The 24,110-nt window shown below is 39.9% G+C and overlaps 1 protein-coding gene across 2 annotated transcripts in view; it reads right to left on the bottom strand.

Annotated features, from left to right (window-relative positions):
• ARFGEF2 (ADP ribosylation factor guanine nucleotide exchange factor 2) overlaps positions 1 to 24,110 on the bottom strand; it is an 85,484-nt gene that overhangs the window by 27,184 nt on the left and 34,190 nt on the right. For both annotated transcript variants that reach the window (XM_063080532.1, XM_063080526.1), the window contains exons 10-25: positions 22,679 to 22,913; positions 21,973 to 22,072; positions 21,064 to 21,203; positions 19,529 to 19,637; positions 18,685 to 18,868; positions 16,751 to 16,862; positions 16,010 to 16,215; positions 14,023 to 14,107; positions 13,749 to 13,920; positions 12,993 to 13,144; positions 11,664 to 11,792; positions 10,511 to 10,669; positions 7,030 to 7,177; positions 5,791 to 5,890; positions 1,531 to 1,571; positions 1,259 to 1,428 (exon numbers count right to left, since the gene is read on the bottom strand). In XM_063080532.1, coding sequence (XP_062936602.1) covers positions 1,259 to 1,428; positions 1,531 to 1,571; positions 5,791 to 5,890; positions 7,030 to 7,177; positions 10,511 to 10,669; positions 11,664 to 11,792; positions 12,993 to 13,144; positions 13,749 to 13,920; positions 14,023 to 14,107; positions 16,010 to 16,215; positions 16,751 to 16,862; positions 18,685 to 18,868; positions 19,529 to 19,637; positions 21,064 to 21,203; positions 21,973 to 22,072; positions 22,679 to 22,913 — 2,242 coding nt within the window. The remainder of the gene's footprint in view (positions 1 to 1,258; positions 1,429 to 1,530; positions 1,572 to 5,790; positions 5,891 to 7,029; positions 7,178 to 10,510; positions 10,670 to 11,663; positions 11,793 to 12,992; positions 13,145 to 13,748; positions 13,921 to 14,022; positions 14,108 to 16,009; positions 16,216 to 16,750; positions 16,863 to 18,684; positions 18,869 to 19,528; positions 19,638 to 21,063; positions 21,204 to 21,972; positions 22,073 to 22,678; positions 22,914 to 24,110) is intronic.

Genomic DNA, 24,110 nt, shown 5'->3' with positions numbered 1-24,110 from the left:
TGGGCAAGCTCTACTCAGGCAGGGACCTCGTGTGCCCAATGCTGGCACTCAGATACTTTGTTAAACAGACAGTGTGCTGTGAGGTACCTTAATTTGAGCTGATAAGAAAACAAAGAACTTTCACTAGCTCATGTACCAAGTTAGAAGCAAGACTGCATTTGACAATGCCTCATTTCAGTGGTTGCTGCAGCAGGCTAGCATTGCCTGTGAGAGCTGACGGTGCCCAGCCTTTGTCTGCTACACATTTAGTGACACCATATCACCAGCTTTAAATAGGCAATGGTGGGGTATTTACACAGCAGAAATCAGGAGATGCTACAAATCATTTACCAGTAACCCTAGTGACTGTTCTATATCACAATGGCAGACTACTTCTTTCTATGATTTTCTTCTGTTCAACGTAAACAGAGCAATTCTCTTTTGGATTGTTTCTTACTAAAATACAATTTGTAAGCATCTATATTAAAACTTTGCATCTCCAGGCCTGAGAAAATTTTCTTGAGATCATGAAGTGTGTTTTGGTAGGCAAAGTGTGTTTTGGTAGTGTTATTAAGCTATTATGTTTCCCTAAAGAAGTAAATAACATCACAGGTACATACATTGCTTTGATTGCTTTTTCCCCCAATATTTTTATTGTGGTAAAGCACATATTTGATTTTTAATTTATTCAATAAATATATGCATGTGTCTGCGTCTGTATGTGTATAATGAAACCTCTAAGGAGAGAAAATTCAGACTGGTTTACTCCCAGCAGTCATTAGTTTTAGAACACAGAATTGTCCTCGGCTTGTTTCTCGTTTAAAAACAAATGTTAATTTTATCAGAAAGAATTCAGAACAGAGGTAGCAATGGGAGACAGAATACAAAAGTAATGACACTTAATAGTGAAAGTATATGGAACAAAACAATCTTAGGTTATTAAGAAGTCATTTTAGGGTTTCACAATGCTTTTAAGCACCAATTTATCTGTCCAGTGACTATAATCATCTTTGTGGTATTAGCTCACACCCCGGATATGGGATGTTAAAGTATTTTACTCCTATCAAGCTTTTTTTGTGGGGGGCAGCTGGCAAGTCTATCAAGCTATTCTTGATTTCATAGGGAAAATGAATTATAGGCACCTAAAAAACAGGACCAACTTTTTATCACTTCTTTTTTGAATTTAGTTGCCTACATTTTTTTGGACACTGATGGAGAAGTTTTCATTTATTTTATTTACTTATTTTTTTTGGAGCAGTTTTCAACTTTGAATAATTACCTTATTGAAGTGATCTCCAATCACATGCCATATTCGGGACCACTGCAGTCGGATCCGATTCATGTTGTAGTATGATATCTCCACAATCTTCTGCAAGCTGAACATGCGAGGATGGTGGGGAGAAGCCAGTTCATCCATGGACACAGCACACAGCCAGCGGACAAAGTCAACTACAGGCCAGATCCAATGACACATGCAAAGCCTCATTAGTAATTGTCAGACAGTCACAACATAAGGCTTCTGTAATTGTTGCAGGTGAATCAAATACATACCTATTGCATTTCCATCCAGCCTGGTAGATCCAGTAAAGATTCTAGGAAGACATTCCAGACAAAATAGAATAAAAATTAGATTTGGAAGCTGAAGTTTCTCAAACACTCAGAAAAGGCAGGGAGGAAACGTTTCAGGCCTGGCACCTCCACCAAAATAAATGATGAAGCATCACAAGTACAGAACAGGTCAATAAGCTGAGAACAGAAAACCATATACTGAGAGAAAGTGACACATCAAAAGGGGGCAGGGGAAAGAGTCGAAATGTAGCAGCATGTGATGTAACGTTCGTGGGAACTGGTGGAGTGAGAACCTCCAAAAAGTTGCTCCTCCATAAGAGTAACAAGAACACTGGGAAAAAATTACCAAAAATAATGTTTTCAGAACTGAACTCTTGTCATTAACCAAAGGCTTACAAAAATCTGAGGAGTGTTTTGTTTTCAAGAGAAATGGTTGAAGCTTGGTTTAAATGATGAATGCTGTGGCGTTTTAACTTGGCCTATTTCCATTACTCTTTCCCCAGCTCCACAGAAAACTCTAAAAATAAACAGCTTCCAACTCATGGTAAATGTGAAACCAGCAACCTACCAGCCACTGGAGGGAGCAAAAACAGCCCTGAAATTCCCCCAAAACACCATTTCTCAGAGAACTGATGTTATTTGACTTCAAACAGCCTTTCCCCCAGGAACTTTTACCAAAAACAATCAGCAACAACTGTTTAACATTGAAGCCACATGAGGCAGCAATAACAGCTGGGGCAAACAAGTACTTGGGCAAAAACTTAAAAGGAAAAGGTGGGATGAGATGCCATAGGAGGCTTTGAAAAGCTCCAACATACTCCTGAGAAGCTAAAAAGCCATTATAGGTACAGGGATTTGTGCACAGCCAGGAAAGATATGAGAAGGATATGCTCTCATCTCTGGCTGACCTTAAGGCTCTCCATAAACAAGAAATGGAGGCAAAGGCAGAGTCATAAACTGCTTGCTTGAGTGTTTCAGGAGCATTCCCAAAATGTACACAAGGCCCCTCAGCAAGCAAAGGCTAGGAGACTTAACAAAGGTCTCAGTCATTCAAGAAAATCTCTGACAAGTAAAGTAAAGCTAACTGGCCACATGCAAAAAAGTGGGCAAATGCAAAAGAGTATAGACTTTACACAACTAATTCAGAAAAGTCAGTAAACAAACAGCAATGATAACAATAAACTCTGAATGGGAGGGTGGGGAATCTGATATCCAAAGTTCCTGCATCATATTATTTTAAATGTCCAGTTTTCAACAAAAAAATGAATCATGCAAAGAAATGAAAAAGGATTGCTTATTCACAGAAAAAGAACCAGTCAGTGGAGACTGTCCTGGGGAAGCCCAGATGTTGAATTTACTACTAGACAAAGTTTTTAGGTTACTTATTTTAAATATGTCCAAAAAAATGAAAGGAAATCATGAACTAAAGAAACTATGAGAATGTCTCACCAAGTAGGGACTACCAATAAAGAGACAGAAATAATTAAAAAGTCAAATAGAAATTCTAAAATTGAAAATTATAAAGCTGAAATGAAAAATTCACTGGGAGGGCTCAACAGCAGTTTTGAGGTGGGAGAAGAAAAAAATCAGTGAACTTGAAGATAAGCTGAATGAGACTGTCTAACGTGATGAACAGAAATAAAAAATTTTTTTAAAATGAACAGAGCTTCAGACACCTGTGGGATACCATCACACATACTAACATACACATAATGGGAGTCCCAGATGAGAGAGAAGGGGGGTAGAGTGGGGCTGAAAGAACATTTGAAGAAATAAATTTGATGAAAAATAAATCCAACAAGTTCAACAAACTCCAACTAGGATAAACTCACAGAGAATCACACCTAGATATATCATAATCAAACTGCTGAAAGCCATGGACAGTGAGAGAATCTTGGAAGAAGACAGCAGTGACTCATCACATATAAGGGATCCTCAATAAGATTAACAGCTGCTGTCTCACCAGGGATAACATGTTCAAGGTGCTGAGATAAAGACTGTCAACCAAGAATTCTGTATCCAGCAAAACTATCCTTCAAAAATGAAGGAGAAATTAAGACATTCTGACAAAGACTAAAATAATTCACCACTAGCAGAGCTGCGCTACAAGAAATATTAAAGGAAGTACTCCAGGTTGAAATGAAACAAAACTAGACAGTAACTCAAAACTACATGAAAAAATAAAGAACACTGGTAAAGGTTACTACATAAGAAAATACAAAAGATAATGCTAATGCATTTTTTGTTTGTAACTCTTTTTTTAAATCTATCTGACTGAAAAGACAACTGCAAAAAGTAGTAATTATAAATCTGTGTTGATAAGCATATGTTTATAAAGATATACAGTAATTTGTACAACAATAATAACACAAATAAGGGGGAGGAAATGGAATTATTCTAGAGCAAAGATTCTTTATACTACTGAAATTAGGTTGATATAAATTCAACTAGAATGTTAAAAGTTAATGTTATTAATCATAATCCCCAAAGCGATCACTAATAACTAAAAAATATATAGTAAAAGAAATGACAAGAAGTAAAATGACACACTAGAAAATATATTTAACAGGAAAGATAATAATAATGAAGAAAGAGGGGATCAAAAAGACCTAAGACATATAAAAAAAAGAGACAATGAAACTTAAAGACTAAAATCATCACTAGAGACAAAGAAGACTTTATAATGATAAAAGGTTTAATCCAAGGAAACACAGCAATTATAAACATATACACATCTAAAACAGAACCCTAAAACACATGAGGCAGAAAAAAATAGAATTAAAGGGGGAAAAAACAATTCAACAATGTCTAGAATAGGCATATCCATACAGACAGTAGATATAGTAAAGAGATGGGGTGGTGGGAAAGAAAGGAAATGGGAGTGATTGCTAATAAGTATAGGGCTACTTTATAGAGAAATAAAAATGTTCTGAAATTAGATAGTGGTGGTGATTGCATAAATCTGAATATACTAAAAAACACTAAATTGTATATTTTAAAAGAGTAAGTATTATGGTATGTGAATTATGAGGGTACTTCAAAAAGTCTGTGGAAAAATAGAATTAAAAGATAATATGAATCTTTCCCTGAACTTTCTGAAGTACCCTTGTATATCTCAACTGAAAAAAAAAAAAAAGTAATAGCACACAAAAAAGTGCTGGGCAAGATTTCTACTGTCCTCTACCTGGCTAAGGCAGAAAAACAGGGAAGAAGTAAGTGTGGTAATGGAAAAAGAAACACTTTGTTCTATAAGTCTAAATCAAACTGGAAAAAGTGAGGAAACCCATAAAAGTACCTCACAGACAATACCTTCGCTGGAGAGAAGTAAAGAAACAATAGCAGCAAGGTAATTAAAAAAGCAGAGTTTGAAATACTAAGAGGATTGTTCTGAGAGCAATAAAAATTATGTCAAAAATTCTGTACTGCTAATATCCCAGAACTGTCTAAATTTAATGCACTGGGGTAGGTCATTAACCAAATGAATAGTAGTTCATTTAACATTCGTTCAATCGGGATATGTTGATTTTTAAGGAAATTCATATTTTAAGCACTGCTACCTAATGAGTATCTTTCAAATAAGAATACCTACATTTCTCCTAGATTTTTAGGTCAAGTTTCAAGTAAACAGAATTAATGGAAAAGTTTTGAGTTAAAAGAAATGGAAACTGTCAACATGGCTAACTCTTACTCATGGATAGGCTTTAAATCTTAAACTCTTCTTGAGATTTTTTAAGAAAAGTAATTTCCACTAAGGAAAAAGGTAATTTAAAATATCAGCACAAGGGGCCGGCCTGTGGCTCACTTGGGAGAGTGTGGTGCTGATAACACCAAGGCCATGGGTTTGGATCCCTATATAGATATGGCTGGTTAGCTCACTTGGGAGAACGTGGTGCTGACAACACCAAGTCAAGGGTTAAGATCCCCTTACCGGTCATCTTTAAAAAAAACCAAACATCAGCACAAGCAAAAACTCTTGTTTTTGACATAATTTGTCACAATGTTAAAGTTATAATTTTTTAAAAAGGTAATAGTTCAACTCAAGGTCAAAATTCATAAAACTGTGAAAGCTGTTAGTAGTTAGTTGTGGATTAGGTATGTCACTTTTAATCTATTATTTTGAGTAATCTGGAGCTGACAATACTTACAACAGTCAAACAAATTAGGAATCATTCATGCCTGGTAACTACACAGAGGATGGCAAACCCTGGATGGTCCAGCCTCACTGGAGAATAAAATTGTTACCTGTCCACAGCTACGACCACACTCTGCGAGCTGGTCTCACCGACTGATTCCTGGAAGCTGGCCATCTGTCTTTTATCCACTCCACCACTCACCAAATTACCTGAAACACGAGGCACAAAATCAGTAGTAGGTTAAAAACAGTCAACTATTTAGAATAACATATCCTGTTGCATCAATATGCAGAGACAAGGGACACAAAGGAGAATGGTTCTACAGGTCAATAACAAACGCCACTAATGACGGGATAAAATCAGACTAATGTTTTGCATTTGGCATTTAAAATACGTCCTTATTACAAGCTCTCTTGTTTGTACCATCTCCCTTTCTCTACAGTCTTTCACATTGTTTTGTTATTAAAGGCCTATCTTTAGGAAAACAAATTAGAATCAATTGATATAATCCAGAGTTCTGAGGACAACACGCAATGGCTCACACATCTGCTGAACGCCTGGCGTGCTTTATAGGACTTCATTCCAGTCATCCTCACAAGCACCCTAAGAACTGGGTGCTATTACAACCCCCCATTTTCCCAGAGTCTATGCTTTTAACTGTCCTACTCCAACCACTGTGCATGGGACCTAGGAGCCTACTCTCTGCAACTGGATGATGCCACTTCTATGTAGCGTGACCTTGTCTGGTCTCTTCATCCCTGTGTTCCAGTTTTCTGAATTATAAAAAGGGGAAGATAATAGTCCCCATTTCACTGGGTTGTTACAAGGATTAAATGATTTAAAATATATAAATTGAGTGCTCAGAAGGTGGCTTGGCACATTTGTTTGCCCTGCTTACTACTGTGATGTTACATCACTGACAGAAGAGTCTCTCAATCCACTGTATAGCCAGAAGTAATTCTACTTGCATAATACTGTTTAATAAAAAACCCCCAAAGGAACAGGGAAGAGATGTTGAATCTACCTTTTAAAATCTAGAGACACACGTACATAACACCAGGCACTAAAGCTGTAGCCTTCTTAAAGCAGATGGCTTCCCCCCCAGTACAGTTATAGGTATGGAAAGAAAAGCAATGCATCCTGCTCATTTTGGTAAAATAGACATTTACTCAACAGTTTAATCACAATGAAGACAGCTGAAGCAGCATGTCCACTTGCATGCCTAAATACACTGTCAGTTGCCACATAAGGAAGAGATGGTTTACATGACAGTCCGGACGAGACAAGAAGGTTTCAGCCAGTTAACTTGCAAATCCGTGGTGGCCAGCTGTGAGACCTGGTGTCTTACCGAGGCCGAGGCCCATGAACTCTTCTCCTGCCAAAGTGTGGCCCTTCAGGTTCCCTTCTCTTTCCCGCCCAGACCCAGACAGATAGCGGGTCTTCACACCGGTTCCTATCAGCTGAGCGAGCTCCAGTTGGCTGATGCACTTCAAGATCTAATGAAAGGAAGACATGAATAAATGAGTTCCCACTTCACAGCCTGAAAAAGGGCACTGTAATCTTTAGTTAGTCACTGAAGTGTTCTTTGACACAAGGAGCTTTTCCAGGTAAGAATAAAATCTGAGGGTCTAAGGATTGCCTCCCTAGAGGATAAAACTGGCCAAATAGTAGCAAGAGTCCTGGCTACACAACCCTTCAAGTATGAGCCTTGAAGACAGACTACACTATTATTTGTATTTTATTTTTTTAAAAACGATGACCGGTAAGGGGATCTTAACCCTTGACTTGGTGTTGTTAGCACCATGCTCTCCCAAGTGAGCTAACCGGCCATCCCTATATAGGGATCCGAACCCGTGGCCTTGGTGTTATCAGCACCACACTCTTCCAAGCGAGCCTGGGCCGGCCCTACACTATTTTTTTTTTTAAACTATTAAAAAAGAAAGAGCAAGTGAGTGAAAGAAAAGTTGGTACAATGGAGTTCTGCCATGTAGATCTTTATGCAAATTTAGTAAGTGCTCAATACAGAAAGAAAAAGTGATTGGAGCAGGGGATCCCACCCACCAAGCCACTCAATAAGTGCACCACCTAGTCTGAACTAGCCACCCCACTGCCCTTTCCACTCTCCCCCTCAGACACAACACCCCAGCCTCCCTGGCCTCCCTGCTGCTCCTTTAACTTGCCACTCTGTGTCCTTCCCCAGGGCCTCTGCACTCATGGTTCCTATGCCTGGAAAGCTGCTTCCCCATGGTTCACTTCATCCTCAGCTCAGACATGTGTGTTCCCCTCAGACAGACCTTCCTTGACTATCCTGAGATCACATCTGCTGGTCACACTTTTTTTTCCTCCTAAGCACTTACCACTTTTTGTCATTATATCATATATTTATTGGTTTGTGCTTTGTCTTAAGTGCTGAGAGGGCATTAGTTCTGTCCTGTTCACTGTTGAATCCCCAGCACTTAAACTACAGTAGAGGGCAATTATTACTTGGTTAACTGACTACCTGGGAATATGTCATAAAGCAAGCATGCAGTGGAGATGAGTCTGTGTCTCCCAGCCCTGGGGAGGGGCCGGGTGTGCTTCTGGTGCTTGAGCGCACATACCTGCCCACAGCCCTCTCTCACCTGCAGCTTACCTGAAAAAACAGAAATCACCCCCAATGCTGCCAGATGAAACACTGGCCGCATAAAACTTAACTCAGGGATGCATGAAGATCTCTAGGTAAACCCTTCCTTGGGAATTTTCACGGGAACTTTTGACTAAAGCTGAATGTTGCCTTTCATGCTGACCTTACATCTGGTCCCAGAGTCCAGGCCTCCACCACCCCACTGAATACTGCCAAGTATTTTTACTTATAAATCGCCTTCCTCTTAACTGAGAAATATAATTCCACCAAAGAGAACCATCCCCTGATTTCTCCGCACACCATGATACTATTAAATTATTACTAATAAACTATTAATGTCCTACCTTTTTCAGAAGCTTGGGATAGCTGGACTCTCAAGCATGTCAACAACAATGCAAGGCTAATGACTTATTGGTTCCAAGCTAATATCTCAAGGTTTCTGACCACAAAATAGGTGGCTAATTCATTTCTAACATTTCCAGATGCTGCCATATACTTAGCAATCAGCTGGAACCCCATAATGATCATACCTCCCAGGCTTTAAAAAAAAAAAAAAGGGTCTAGAAGAAAAAGCAACTATTCATTTGTTCTGTAGGTATTATAACTAGTCAGAAGACAGGTAACTATTTCTTTAAAAAGCACACAACATTTTCTAACATGGAATACACCAGAGTTGTTATAGAAAAAGGAATAGCTGGGTAAAGAGGGACAAAAAAAGGTATGTGTCATGATGATGACGATGACAGTAGCTAACACTGTTGAGTTCCTTCTACTTGCCAAATACAGTCCTAAGCTGTTTTCATTCTCACAACCATCCTACAAAGCTTGGACACATGAGGAAAGTAAGGCTCAGAGATTAAGTAACTTGCCTACACCACACAGGCAGGAAAAGGGGTGGAGCCCCCAAACTGGATCACAGCAGTCTAGTTTCAGAGCCTTTACCCTGAACTACTTGATCATGTGAGGGGGCAGGTGAGGCTGATAGCAATTTCTTTCTAGGTCATACAGCTCCCTCCACTCTCCATGGCCTCATCTCTACTCTTTCACAGTTTTCTTTCTAAACAAAAAGTAATTTATGTAGATGGTAGAAAAATTAGAAATTAGGAGAAAAAAAATAGCTTCCATATTTCTACCACTCAGATAGGATGCTAACATTTGATTTATCCTTTCTCTATGCTCTGTGTATGGCATAGGGGACAATGCCTCACAATGTTTTAAAGGACTTTTTACTTACTATACTGTGACCATCTTCTCATGACAGTTTTTAATAACACCTTTATCTTTTTCCTCTTAAGTTTCTTTTAATCCATAGGTCCCTTCCACCTTTTTTTTTTGCAATTTAGTTGTTGAAGAATCTGGTCACTTGCTCTGGGGGTCTGTCACACCATGGAGTTTGCAGGCTGCATCCTCATGCTATCACCTAGCATGCCCCTCAGTCCCCTGCATTGCCTATAAACTGGCAATATAGGCTTGAATGGATTCAGGTTTGCGTTTGGGGTGAGAACATTTCTTAGCTGGTATTGTGTACTTCCATCAGGAGCAATGATGTCTACTTGTCTCTCTTTTCAACTTCCATTTATATGGCCACATAACATTCTAAGGAATGGCTATAATGTACTTGTTTTTAAAAAGGCAATCTCTTATTGTTGGGACACCTAGCTGTTTCTCATCCAATATTTTCTCTCGAACTCAAACTGATGAAATGTCCTTTTAAACACATCTTTGTACACATAAATAACTATTTAGATGAGAATCTTAATACACAATTTAGTTAAATCAAAATGTGAAACTCACTGGCACTTTCCCTAATGGCTCATTGTGAATGTTGCCTGTTTCTTTTAAGATACAATTAGAAGAGAAATCAGGCCCCTGGCTTTGTTTTAAATCTCCACACTGATTGTAATAGCTCCCAGAAGGTGCATAAAGACTTGAGAAAAGTGGCACTAATATGGGAAGAAAGTCACCACAATAGAAGTGCACTGCGTGGGGGATACCAACCACTGCGTGTGGGGTGCATGCTTTGAGGTAGTAGTGCAGCTGAACTTGTCCCACCTTTCACAGCCTCAGAGATGCTGACTTTCAGATACACAAGGTAAAGTTAGGCTTGACTTCCAGAAAAATAGAAATGACCAAGAGAGATCAACACTGAATGAAAGGAATGCCAGGAGTCATCCTAACTGAGAAAAGGTAATTCAAAACGACACACCTCGTGCCAGGAATTCCCAAGGTAGTTGCCATCAGTATGAGCCACTGTAATAAGTGTCTTTATGGTGTCGATGTTTTTCTGCTTCATTTCTGTGATGCTGGAGCTGGCCGTCAGCAGGGAGAAGCGAGCAAGAGCCTGAACATAGGCATCTCGTTCCAGCTGCAACAGAAGCCCAAGAGAAAGCGCTGTGACTCCACCCTTAGCGCGACCATCTGCACAGCTGCGGGGCTGTTCTGCTACATTCTGTATGCATATCAACAGGCTTTCCTACACATTCGCACACCAGTTATTCCACGCTGGTGTCCTCCTTGCCCTCCCACACTGCCACATGTTTGAGAACTAGCTCTCTCCTTCCTGACTGATCTCAATCAAACTCATCTGCCCCCCACATTCTGCCTGTTGAAGGCTAAGACTGTCACATAAATTCTAGTATCTGCAAAAAAGGTCTATTTTCTCAAGTTTGCAAATAAGGAAATAAATGGTGCATTAGAGAGAAGTTAGCTGGACAAATGTGACATGGCTGGGGAAACAGCTGAGCTGGGTTTTGAAAACCCAGATGGTCTGACTTCAAAGCCTGTGGTATTGGTATAAAAGAAAATGTCTAACTATAAAATGAATGGGAACAGAAGATGGAGTTTTTCAAAATAAATGAGTACAAATTCTTACTATCTTTGTGAAAGGGATATATGAGATTGCATCACTCCTGATTTCCTAACAGTTTGAGAATCATATTTCATTTATTTGCTTGAATTTTTCAAGATATAAAAGGTTTACAAAAATATTCATTTTGCACTGAACTGTTTCCCTAGAGAAGAATTGGAAATACGAGAAATTACAATAAAAATTGATCTTAAAAGGAAAAAAATTATTTTAAGCACTACGGCAGTCAAGGTAGGCAGATGGCTAGGAAGGCTGTTTTGTCAAATCCAGTCAAGTAGCTCAGACCCCACCTGTTCTTAAAGGTTTTAGTCCAAATCTCCAGTTTTTTCTTGTAATGAGGCTGTTGCCAGCACAAAGCTATGGGTTTCTTCTCAGGTGGCATGAGTAAGTAGTTTGCAAAGACTCTTGACTTATGGGAAATTTCTGATAAGTTTCTAAGTTTTGCCAAGTTTAAAAGAGCAGTATCTCTAGAGTGCTGCTGGCTTACACCCACCTGCATTCCAAAGATGCAGGCAATTCGAATTGCACATCGGATGCCTTCCAAACACAGGGAGGCCACTTCAGTGTCATCGCAGTTCTGTAATCCGATGCTGTAGGCTGCCAACAGTGGCGTCCACACCAGCTATCAAGGAAGGAAGGTTTCAATAACATCCAGAGTTTCAGGATGGAAAGAGCACTTAGAGTTACACTGCTAAGGGAACAGCCAGGATGCCAAGTTCACTGCTATTTTGACTTCAATCTAATCCATTCACAATATAAAACAGTTCTTTCTAAACTGTGGTCAAAGCTATTACTATAGATGTGCTATTTACAAAACGTACAGTTCAAAAGAAAGAATGGTCAATATATGGCAGCTAGTGTGCTAACATTACATCTTCCTGTGCCCATGACAGACATCACTAATCAATCACAGAAGATGCCATTTCTGCTGAATTTATATGGAGCTTGAGAATACTTCGTTATACAGCACATCAGGCAGCCATCACCAATCAGAGGTTGGCATGCAAAATAAAACCTATAAGGGGCTTATGTTCTATAAATGTGGTTTATTGAAAGATTTCTAATTCAAGTCATTTATTTATTTTTGGGGGTAACTGGCTGGTTCGGGGATCCAAACCCTTGACCTTAATGTTATCAACATTGCACTCTAACAAACTGAGCTAACTGCCAGCACCAAATTATTTAGACTTTACTTTTCTTCCAACTTTCTTGTGAATTCCTTGGAAATAAAAGATCATGAAAATATAGAATTAATCACCTAACAGGATATTGATGGTTACTATAAAAACATCTTAGAGAAAAATGACATGCTATGTATATAGAATGATTATCTTTTCTAGATTTTAAAAATAAAGAGACCTCAGGCTTTTATCTTTTTCTTTTACCCAATCTCATCTGATAAATTAACCTTGAGGCCACTGAGGTGAGCTATCCCAACAAAACTATGCCTTTATCTTTTGCCTGAATAATTATCAAATCACTCAATCCCCCCAGCAGTCCTCACAGCAACCCTGTTTTTGTCCCCATTTTACAGATGATGAACAGAGAAAGAGGTTGAATCAAGATCACACAGCTACAAACTGACAAAGCCAGGATTTAAACCCAGACATTCCAATGGCAAAGTCCACGGCCGGTGCTGGTACTTTCCCAGCATCACCAAAGGACAAGCGAGAAGGACTCACTTTAGTTATGTTCAGACAGAGGCACCCAGATCTGGCTTTTCCTCTTCTACATCTCTACAATTATAGTCTCCCCAGTCAGCTTCCAGCTGGCCAACTCTAGAATCAAGCTTAACCACATGCTAACTCCTCAGGATACTCACTTTGAACATTGGCCGGACGTGGTCCAAGTGAGTGGCACTTGTAAACGGGGCTTTGGCATGGCTCACAGCTTCCATCAGAGCTTTAGCTGTTTTTGCCATTTGCTCCATCTCCAAGTTATACAGCAGCCTCCGCTGCTTTTCACTAGCTACACCTACCAAGAAGTAAGAGCAGGATGACAGTGCTTGCTACATGCCAGTTACTGTATCAAAAGAAAGTGATAAACTCACAAATCCTTCAAACCATCTCATAACTCAGTTACAAATATTACCATTTTACAGGTGGGAAAAATGAGGCAGAGAGGTTAAGTAACTTGCCCAGGATCACACAGCTAATAAGCAACAGAGCTGGCACTTGACTCAAGGCAGTGTGGCTCTAGAGCCTGTGCTCCAAACCACTACACTCTGCTGCCTCTCAAACAAAGAAACTGATAGCTTCACAGAGGCCTTAACTAACAGAATTCTTTCTAATCAAGTTTAGCACAATCACCACTGGAATTAAAGCAAAGTTTTAAGGAACATTTTTTTTTTTTTTTGGTAATTAAACTCTGATTGTATTTTAAATTCCCTCTTATTCCTAATCACAAATCTAGCAAGAAAGTGATATTAACGAAAGAAGTATCATAATCATAATTAATTTCATCACATTTCCTATTCATATATCTAGATATGCAAATTAAATTTACCACTAGAGTGCTTAATCATGCATTCTGATACACTCAAAAATTAGAATAGAAATAATTTGGCATTAAACCTTACTCTGCTTCGTAGATTTGGTTGCAATCGTATGCTCTTTTGTTTCTTTCATTGCAATTTTCTTGCCTTCTATCTCTTCATAGATGCTTGAGAGATATTCTTCTGGTAGATCTTTACTATCATTGATACCTCGATTCATTTTAATATACTGCTCTTTTGTCATTTTATTTTTTACCTGAAATTTAAAAAAATTAAAAACCATTTTGAAACCATCCAATTGCCCAAATAAAGCTACTTATTTAGCTACTACAATATATAAATCATTAAAATATTTTACCTGAGGACTGTGCAAGTCTGTAGTTAGCATAATAATTGAATATGCTAGGACATATGCAGTGTCAGCACTAGCAAACAGAGTTTGCCTGGAAGAAAAGATTCCAGATATGAAGAACATTCACGGCAATGAGACTGGGAAGCTACAATGCTGATGGTTACAAACTTCTCTAAAAGCAGGATGATTATTCCACGTGATGCCAAATCAGTTTTCTTGCTTTCATTCATCACTGAACAATAATTAATGACCCAGAGGGTAGAAAAAGCTAATTAAGAATGTCAGATTCTAGGCTTCTTTGAATAAAGCAGTTTCAAGTGAATTTTTTAGAAAGACCCTTGAGGAGCATCCAGGGCCAAGACTAGGGTGAGGCAAGTGAGCTTAAGATGTTAGGAGACCCTCATGCTCAGGTGCTGAGCTGGCACTTGCCCAACCCTGAGAGTGGGCACCTCCTCACATTTTGCATGCAAAGTGTCTCACGTGCCTCAACCTAGTCCTGTTCCTGAGAGCATTTATTCTGTGCCATGCATCATGCTAGGCACTGGATATACAGATGACTAAAGCTGTTTAGTTATTAGTTATTTACAGCTGATATTATCCATTACATTTTTTTCTTTTAGCATAATGTTCTTAAGGTTCATCCATGCTATATGCATGTGTCAGATTCACCTTCCCCTTTTAAGGCTGAATAATGTTCCATTGTATGGATATACTGTACCACACCTATCCATTATATAACTGTAGAAATACAAAGGAATACTAAATAATCAATAATAATAAATAGAAATACTAAATAACATGCTGGTGAAGTTTGACTTTTTTTGCCTTAGGAAAGAAGAGAAAGACAAAAGCATGGTCTGTCCATATTGCCCCTAATAGGAAAGGGAGAAATTTGGAAGTATACAATGGAAGGTATGCATTCTAATATGAGATTTAATTGGGTCACATGTTTACTGAACAAGGAAAACAGACCAAAGCCTCCAGGTCCACACAGGAGATATGTTTATAGTAAGTAACATCTGATTATGTCTTCACAGAGAATTCTGATGTCCATTTGGTTAAAAGGACCCGATGCTGCCCTTGCTGACCATGCCATCTCCTGGGGACAGCTTGCCATACACTTGAAGGACTGGGACCAATTAATACGAAAACCAAATTGACTTAAGAAGCAAAACTGTTGTCAGACTGTTTCCACTGAACAATTTCCACATTGTGTTCACAGTATATTCAGACATCTTTAATTTCACATTCAGTGGAAAGAGCATGAGCTGCTAAGACAGACAAATCCTATTCAACCCTGGCCCTGCTACTTATTAGCTGATTAATTCTGGACAGGATGCTTGATCTTACAGAGCCTCAGTTTCCTCACCTGTAAGACAGGGATACTACTCTCACATTTACCATTAAGTAAATGAAATATATGTAAAACCCGTGGCATGGCTGAGATGTTTAATAAAGGTTAGCTCCCTTTTTTATTTGCAATTCCTACAAAAACAGGAACTACCCATCAAAAAAGGCCCTGAAAAAAAATCATGTACTTCGGTGGTTTTTTTTAATCTATTACATAGCCGTTTCTTTAACCTGCTCATCAGTAGTAATCAAAGAAAAACCAAAATTCTTGACATCTACCCCATATATTAAATCAGAAGGCTGTTTCTGTTTAGGGAAGAGGTGACCAACTGCCTCCTCTCAACATCAAAAACTACTCTTTTATAGCAGCTAATGGCCAGGGGTTTAGGTGTGTGATCTTGGGCAAGCTACTTAACCTTTCTGTGCCTCAACTGCCTTGTCTGTAGAATGGGGACACAAACGAAATTGTGAGGTCTTACAAGAGATAATCCCTTAGCACAATGCCTGGCACATAGTAGTGAACAAAACTTTCATAGCTTGGCACAGATTTAGAAAGATTAAACCTAAACTCCAACCAAATTAAGATTAGTGGTCTGAGGAAGGGAAAAAGATGATGTGCAAGGGACTTAAACAGCGTGCTCACCCTTGGTTGCACTCTATGTATCTTGCGGCAAACTTCTCCATTAACCGGTCAATCTTCTGGGCTTCTCCAGGTAGGCGGAAACCTTCAAGGAACGTCCGCAGGGCTGAGACAAATTCCTTTTCACAGAAGTCAAGTTGGTCCACATAGGCATACATCACCTCCTTGTTGAATCTTGTGCTGTCTCCCAGAAAATCACCTACTTGGGTCTGAAACATACACACTCGCTCACATCTAGAAATTGTCAAATATGAACCCACAGCAAAAGACACCATCCAAAGGGGGGAATCAGAACAACCTGGCTCTAAATGCCCAGAAAAGGTTGACTACTAGAACATCTGGGCAACTCCCTCAGCTGCCCACCCATTCAACTGTTCCAGATCCAGTCTGTCCTCCATGGACCAAGGAAGAGAAGGCACAAGAGACTTAAACATGGAGGGAATGATAGTACACACTCAGAAGGGAGGTTAGCAGCACACAGGTAGCCAGACAGTTTCTGGCAGTCAAGGGACTCTTCTAGCGCTGACACTATTCCACCAAATACGCAACCACCTGTCAAGAGGCTAGTTTATTCCAGCAAAGAGCTTTCTGCAACACTGGCCAAAGGGATAAGCGGGACTGCTGAAACGAGAACACGGACAATAGACACTGCACTCAGGTTCAGCCAACCTCGAGGTTAAAGCTGGTAGGGGCTTAGAATCACCTGACAGAACTCACATGCAAGTGCTAAACCCCCAGCCTTACAGAATCCAGACGCTCCTCCTGGTGCAGGAATTGAGCAATGTCTTCAACTGATGTTCCCAGCATGCCCTGTTCCTGGAGAAACTGGATGCCCCTCTTGGGTTTCTTGTTGAACCTGTTTCAGGAAGACATGGGACAGAGGTTGCCTATTTCAAAATCTGGAGGACAGAAAAAGCTGGTATTGGAGGTATATTACAATAGAACACGAACAAGCCATCACATATTAGCTAGAAAGGTCCTATGTGTCCTGGTAATTTTTCCAAATTCTGCCTTCAATTTCTGACCCATTTATAACAGGGTCTGCTGGTTGTCATCCCATATCCATTCTTGCCTTCTCCAACACTTGTAGAACCCTACATGTTTAGGCGGACACACAGTCACCTGGAATAAAAATTACATTTCCCTGCCTCCCTTAAATAAGTATGACCACGTGACAAAGTTCAAGCCAGTGAGATACAAGCAGAAATAGTGTGGGTATTTGTAGGAAGGATCTTTAAACAAAGCTAAATCAGGTAGGAGTTTTACTCTTTTTGCCCTTTCCCTCTTATTCTTCTCCAGAATATATGTGTGATGGCTGGTGCTCCAGCAGTCATATTAAACCATGAGAAAACCCTGAAGATGAAAATTAGGTGCTAAGCATGGTGAACCAGACACATAGAAGAAGCCTGGATCCTTGATATCCATAAGAGTCACCATAACAGCTTTAGACTGCCAACTTTTGGATTTCCTTTACTTAAGAGAGAAATACATAGTTTAAGCACTGTTATTTGGTATTTCCTGCTAAAGGAAGGCATAGCTAACTAATGTATATTTTCAACTTATTACTTACCAGGCCCTGCAATGGAGAGTGATATTCATGTAAACACAAACTGGCAAGGGTCATGAAAGACATGAACATGGGCAAGGACAGAGACCAACTTGGGACCTTCAGATAGTGTGGTTACAGAAGGCCTCACTGAGGAAGATATGTTTTACCAAGTATGAGGGATGAAAAAGAGCCAAGAGTATTCCAAGCAGAGGGCACCATGGCGGAAGGAGCTGGAGGTGGTCAAGGGATTAAAAACGCATCCTGTGATTCAAAATATCAGCAGGAGATGAGGTCAGTGAGGGAGACCAGAGACAGATGCAGAATAGGAAACATGGAATGATTTTAGGCAGGGTTGTGACAAGATTTATGTTTTTAAAAGACTCCTTTGGCTGCTGTGGGGAGAATATATTGGGGGAGGTAAGAGTGGAAATGAAGTGATCGATACTTCAGTTCCTAAGAGAGTCCTGTAACTTCAACTTTTAAAATAAAGTGAATTTCCGAAGTTAACACTCCATAGTTGAACAGCATATAAGACTGTGTATGTGTTTATGTGTGTGCAAGACTAGAAAGAAACATAAAGATTTACCAATGATGGTGATGACGATGCTGTGGTTATATGGGAGAATGTCCTTATTTTTCAAAGATGTATGGTTGAAGTATCATGATGACTACAAATTACCTTCAAAATGGCTCAGAGAAATATATACGTAGATAAAACAAAAACAGCAAATATTACCTTTTCTGTATGTTGAAATTTTTCATAAAATATAGTTTGAAAAAAAATGTTACTGATGATGATTTCCTCCAGGTAGTAATTTTGTGAGTGATTTTTATATTCTTGCTTTATAGTTTTCTGTATTATCTAAATGTTTTATTTTTTTCATCAGAAGAGGAAAAAAACAGCTGCATCAACCACACAAAGGTGTTAAAGCTCTCTCTCACATGCGAGTGCACGTGTGCACACATGCTCACTCACTCCCTCTCCTTGGCTCAATTAGGCTTGGCTACAAGTGCCGGCACTGGCCTTCTGTAACAGGCATTTCCCCTTTAGGAGACAATCCCAGGATCCCAGAGATGTGGCTTTGTCAGAGGCCCCACGAGATTGTGCTAGCGTGGCAGCCACACTCACAGCTCGATGCCGTGTTCAATGATTTCCTTTTGTTGCTTGATGACCTCAAATTGCTCCGGGTCATCCTGAACAGCTGTCTGTGTCCCCGAGGACACCGTGGATTCCATGGATGTCACACTGCTCCGTCTTGCCATGTCAAGGCCTTTCCCATCTCCCATTTCCTGATCCATGAGCCTCTCCTGACCTGCAATTACACAAAAGCAAAGGAAACCAAATAAGTAAATGGGACACAGACACAGCCCAGCTAGGTCTGGCTTCAGGGTTCCCTTTCCCAGACCTATAATAGCAACAGGTTTGTACTATAAGGATCATAAGCATAAAACCTTAGACACCTTACTTAATAACTTATTTTTTCATACTAATTCTAAAATTCACATGAAAGAGTAAAAATGCAAAAACAGCCAAGATGCTTAAAGAACAATCAATAAGAGGACTTGCCCTACCAGCTATCAAAACTTTTTATATAACTCTAATAATCTGAAAAGTGTGGTACTGGTGCAAGGACAGACAAATCAATAGTACAGAACAGAAAATCCAGAAACAGACTTACATACATAGGAGAATTTGGTATGTAACATGAAAGTGATGATTCAAATCAGTGAGGGAAAGAGAGACTACTAAAAAAACGCTGAAACAACTGGCTCTCTACTTGGAAAAATGAAGTTAGGGCACAACTTAACACTATTGCTCACCAAATTCCAGATGGACTAAAAAGCAGAAGCTTTAAAATATTATAGATATTTTGCAAGCTAAAATGTTTTGCTCCATTCTAAGACAACTATTTCTGGCAGTTGGAGGTGGCCTGTTATGAATGGAGGTGGGGGTGGCAACCACACTCTCTCACCGAGGCTGGTCTGGTGGTTGGGATTCACATACAGGTCTTTACTCCATTCCACCATGCACTTGAGAATGGACACGAGGCATTCCAAGCCTTTCTTCCTCAGACTGAGCTCCTAAAGGACAGAAGGGACATAACACAGAGACTTAGAAAATTAAGAACAGAAATCTACAGGGCTCTTAGCAGATCTTGTGAGGATAGGAGATAATCACTGACATTTGGCACTATCAAGGATGAAATCCAAGGAAAAGCTAATGGGTGATGTAAGTATTAAGGGTACATTGCAAAAACCCTAGACATATCTAAAGGTGCTCATTACAAACATCCCAGCAGGAAAAATATAGGACGTGTGCTTTCCTAAAACAAACAATGTTATTAGGATTTTTAAAAGAAAATTCTCACTCATTGTTTGTGTAATTCAAAATAAAAATTCTTTATTTTTTAAAATAACATAGTCTTAACCAGTGACCCTGAAAAAAGATAGAAGAACCTTGAATTATGTACCGATGAGTGATTTTGGATACAACTTATCCCCTAAACACCCACAAATGCATTCCATTTTAAGGTTCACCCTACATGTGGTATGTGGTGGTGTAACACCAAGGTCAACGGTTCAGATCCCCTTAGCCAGCCAGCTGCCAAAAAAATAAAAAAATAAAAAAATAAGGCTCATCCTACAAGTAAATAAAAATACTGAGTTTCAAAATAAGTAGCATTTCTTAAATAAGAAATTAAATACAAGTTGGAGATAATCTAAAAAAATGCATTTCAGGCAACACAGATCTCTCTATGAATCTAATGACAACTATGACCTTCTAGGAAAAATGCCCACACAACAAAATTCTACACATAATCCCAAGGGGCTCACAGACCCTCTGACCAATTCATTCAGAACCCTTAAGTTAAGGATCCTATTTTCTTTGTAAGCACTCTGACAATTAAGGTAATTTCCTTTGCCTGTACTGGAGAGTAGGATCCTGTTGTCCACACTATCTTCAGAAAGGTGACAGAATGAACTTGCTTCCTATGGGTCTTAGTTCAAATGTTACCTTCTCAGGGAAACCACCCTGATGATCCCATTAAGAATTAAAATACCCCCACCTCCAGCACTCCTCAGCTATCCCTGCTTTATTATCTGTAGTGCTTATCACCACCACCTGACAATTTACTTCTTTATTGTTGTTTCATGATGGCAGGAGTTGTGTGCATTCGCAAGTGTGGGTTCGCAAATGTGTGTTTGTGTTTTGTTCACTGCTGTATCCCTAGCACTGAGAACAGAGCCTGGCTCATGGTGGCACTCAATAAATGTTTATTGAAATGAATGAGGGCCAGCCCCGTGGCTCACTCGGGAGAGTGTGGCGCTGGTAGCGCCGAGGCCGCGGGTTCGGATCCTATATAGGGGTGGCTGGTGCGCTCACTGGCTGAGCATGGTGCAGACAACACCGTGCTGAGGGTTGCGATCCCCTTACCAGTCAAAAAAAAAAAAAAAAAAGAAGAAATGAATGGACTTTAAATATAATTGATGTCCTCAGTGTTTTTACCTGTAGAGGTGTCATTCCCAGTTCATGTCCACTTCTTCCCTGAGCGATTTTGGATAAATCATTTACAAGACGCTCAAATATGTTAGCAGCATTTAAATCACAGTCATAGTTGACGTAAATATCCACAACACACTGGGCATCTTGCAAAATAACACATGAGTATTAGAAATTCTGATCAAAGACAAATAGCAGTTATGTTTTCTTATTAAATGCTATTTCTTTGCTAAAAAATTTTCCTAGTGAACTATGGACTCAGGTGGCCACACCTCACTCAGGAAATACATGTTGGAAGTACTAGGAAGTTGAGGCGGGGGGTTACATCTGTTTTTAGGCCTGTGTCCTACACTAACTGAAATCTCGGGCAGTTCATTCCACTTCTCTAAGGCTCTTTCCTCATCAAGAAAGGGGCTAACTATTACCCAATCCACCTCTTAAAGTTGTGTCACTCTTATGAAATTACATTTGATGACAGACAAGTGAGATGCTCAGTTTAAAGCCACACAATTGTATGGTGTAAGGTGAATCCAAATTTTCCTTAGCACCCAATCAAGGCTTGGCAGAACCTATACCTCGGGCCCTGTGATTAACAAACAGCACTCTGCTTGTAGGGAGGTTGACCAAGTGTCCCAATTTTTCAGGATTAGGGGGTTTCCAGTACATGGGGGGCCTTCAGTGCTAAAAGCAGAAAGTCCTGGGCAAACCAGCCAGAGTTGTTCATCCTCTACAAAAGGAGGGTGGGGCAGGACTAATCATGAGGTTAGAATTAGAGTTTTAGGGAATGATTTTCCCAACACTTCATTAAAACTCTAAAAGGAGGAGTTAGAGGTCTTAATCTGAGCTTTGGCAAATTAAAGCATCAAAAGCATTTCTGACCAGGTCAATGGATGAGTGCCCTCAGAGTGCAAATACCTGCACAGATCCTCGTTAGAGTCTGAATAACCATCCACCTGTGCTCAAAAGAACTTGTTGAGGTTTCTAAAATGTTCAGGAAAATCTCTTTGAAGAAGACCTAGATGACATGAAGACAAAGAAGGACACCAATTAACAGGTTCAATTAGGGCTCAAAAACTCCAAAATATTTAGAGGCCGGGAAGAACCTATAATGAGTGAAGTAGCCTGGAAGGAAAGAGTGGTGTACCCGCACTACTGAAGAGCACCGGAATCCTGGCCACAGTGGAGGGGACAGCTGGCAGGGAACACCCCATTAGGGGACAGCTGCTGCTGGGCTCCTACCCAGAGCTGCATATGGAAATGCAGGACCTATGCTGTGATTTTTTAACAGAAACCAGAAATCTGGGTTTTCATGTAAAACATGATTTCTTTAATTTGGGAAACAAATTCAAATTATTTCAAACAATTTACAGACCAAACAAACATGTTTGTGGGGGGCTGAGCTCAGCACACAGACCACAAGGTTTAAACTTGGTCAACAAGAAGGGTGTACAAGATTTGGGGGCAGTGACTTTATGAACAGAAATTCTCTCATTCAAAAAGCTCCTCTCTGGGGTGCTAGCAAGTAGGCAGTGTGACTACAGTTCTGGTGACTATGCCACCAGCAGTTTACTCATCTGGTCAGAAGGTCATCAAATAAAAAAAATAAATTTGGAGTCCATACCTCTATCTGCATTTTCAAGTGTGTTTTGAAGTTTGACAGAAGAGTAAGAAATATGGCGAGAGAAAGCTCAAAGACATCAGGCACTGAAGAGACGCCATTTTTGGACAAGGCCACACAGAGATATTGCTTGATTGCATTGATGAACATCTCGTGAGTCCTGAAGACTGGGCCAGCGTTTTGCAACACAGAGAGGAGTAGCTGCAGGGAAACCACCTTGGAACGCAGCTCATGGGATCTGGCAAAGAAAATGAAAAGTGGCGATGCTAAAAGGTAAAATGTAAAATGGTATGTTTCTTGAGAAGGCCTCGCCCTTCTACCAGTTAGCAGAATTTTCTTAGAAGCCACTGAGTTAAGAATAAGCAACAGCACCTAAATGTCAGCAGAATGAGGGCAGATGGCAAGAGGTGGCCCTCCTGGAACCTGCAAGCCCTTTGAAACAAGAGCAGCCAACTCCTACACTTTTTGTCTCTCCCCACCATGAAGAAGAGAATACAGCAGAAGCAAAGTAAGTGTCAACTGACTCTGGAGAGCCAGTTCTGCAACTGAACTGACAGAATCAATTATTATACATCATTCATGTGAGGCTGAGACATCTCTCTTTATCCACCTGCCTCATAACTTCATACTGTACTCCAACCCCTAAGTTCAGGGATGGTAAGAAATGTAAAATTTTCATGAACGACTTTTCTAATGGTTATCATAATACCAGCAGCATTCACAATAAAAGAGTTGAGAATTATTATTAATGACTAATAGTAATAATAATGATAATAACAATAGTTTTTTTCTATAAAGTACGAGGCCCTGTGCTCAGCACAACACCTGTATCATTTCATTTGATCAATCCTGTAAGGTGATTTTCCATATTCCTATCTTTCAGATAAGGTTAAGTAACTCATACAGCCAAGGAGCTGCTCAAAGTGGAGAAGTCAATATCTGAATGCACCTCTCTCTGGCTCCGAAGCCTCTGCTTTCTTTGCTCCACAGCCCTGGCATTCTTGTGGTAGTTTGTCTACTGCAAACAAAGCTTGGCTTCCCTGGGTTGAATGTGGGACTTAAATCTGTATCCACGAAGCAGAGATTTCCAAGTGGGGCAAGGAACTGAGGTTTACAGGCATCCTGCCCCTCCCCACCCCACATCAGGAGATTAAATCCATTATTTAGTAAAAAGAGGACACATGTTCAATATACTAACTGTTTTAACACATAAACCAAGAAAAGCAAAACTGGGCACAATGTTGGTTGGAGGGGATAAAGAAACAATTCAGTACGAAAGGACTATATGGACTGTGTGAGTTTCAAAAGTTACAAACCATCCCACACCAGCAAGGGGACATGGCACTGGGACTTCTTGGAACAAGCGAGGGTGAAACACAGTACACCATGTGCTCCTGGGTCACTGGGTTGTAGATGGCCAAGAACTGCTATCTGC

The sequence above is a fragment of the Cynocephalus volans genome, chromosome 1 (genome assembly GCF_027409185.1).
Source record: "Cynocephalus volans isolate mCynVol1 chromosome 1, mCynVol1.pri, whole genome shotgun sequence".
Classification (NCBI taxonomy): domain Eukaryota; kingdom Metazoa; phylum Chordata; class Mammalia; order Dermoptera; family Cynocephalidae; genus Cynocephalus; species Cynocephalus volans.
This window is presented reverse-complemented; position numbering and strand designations above follow the sequence as displayed.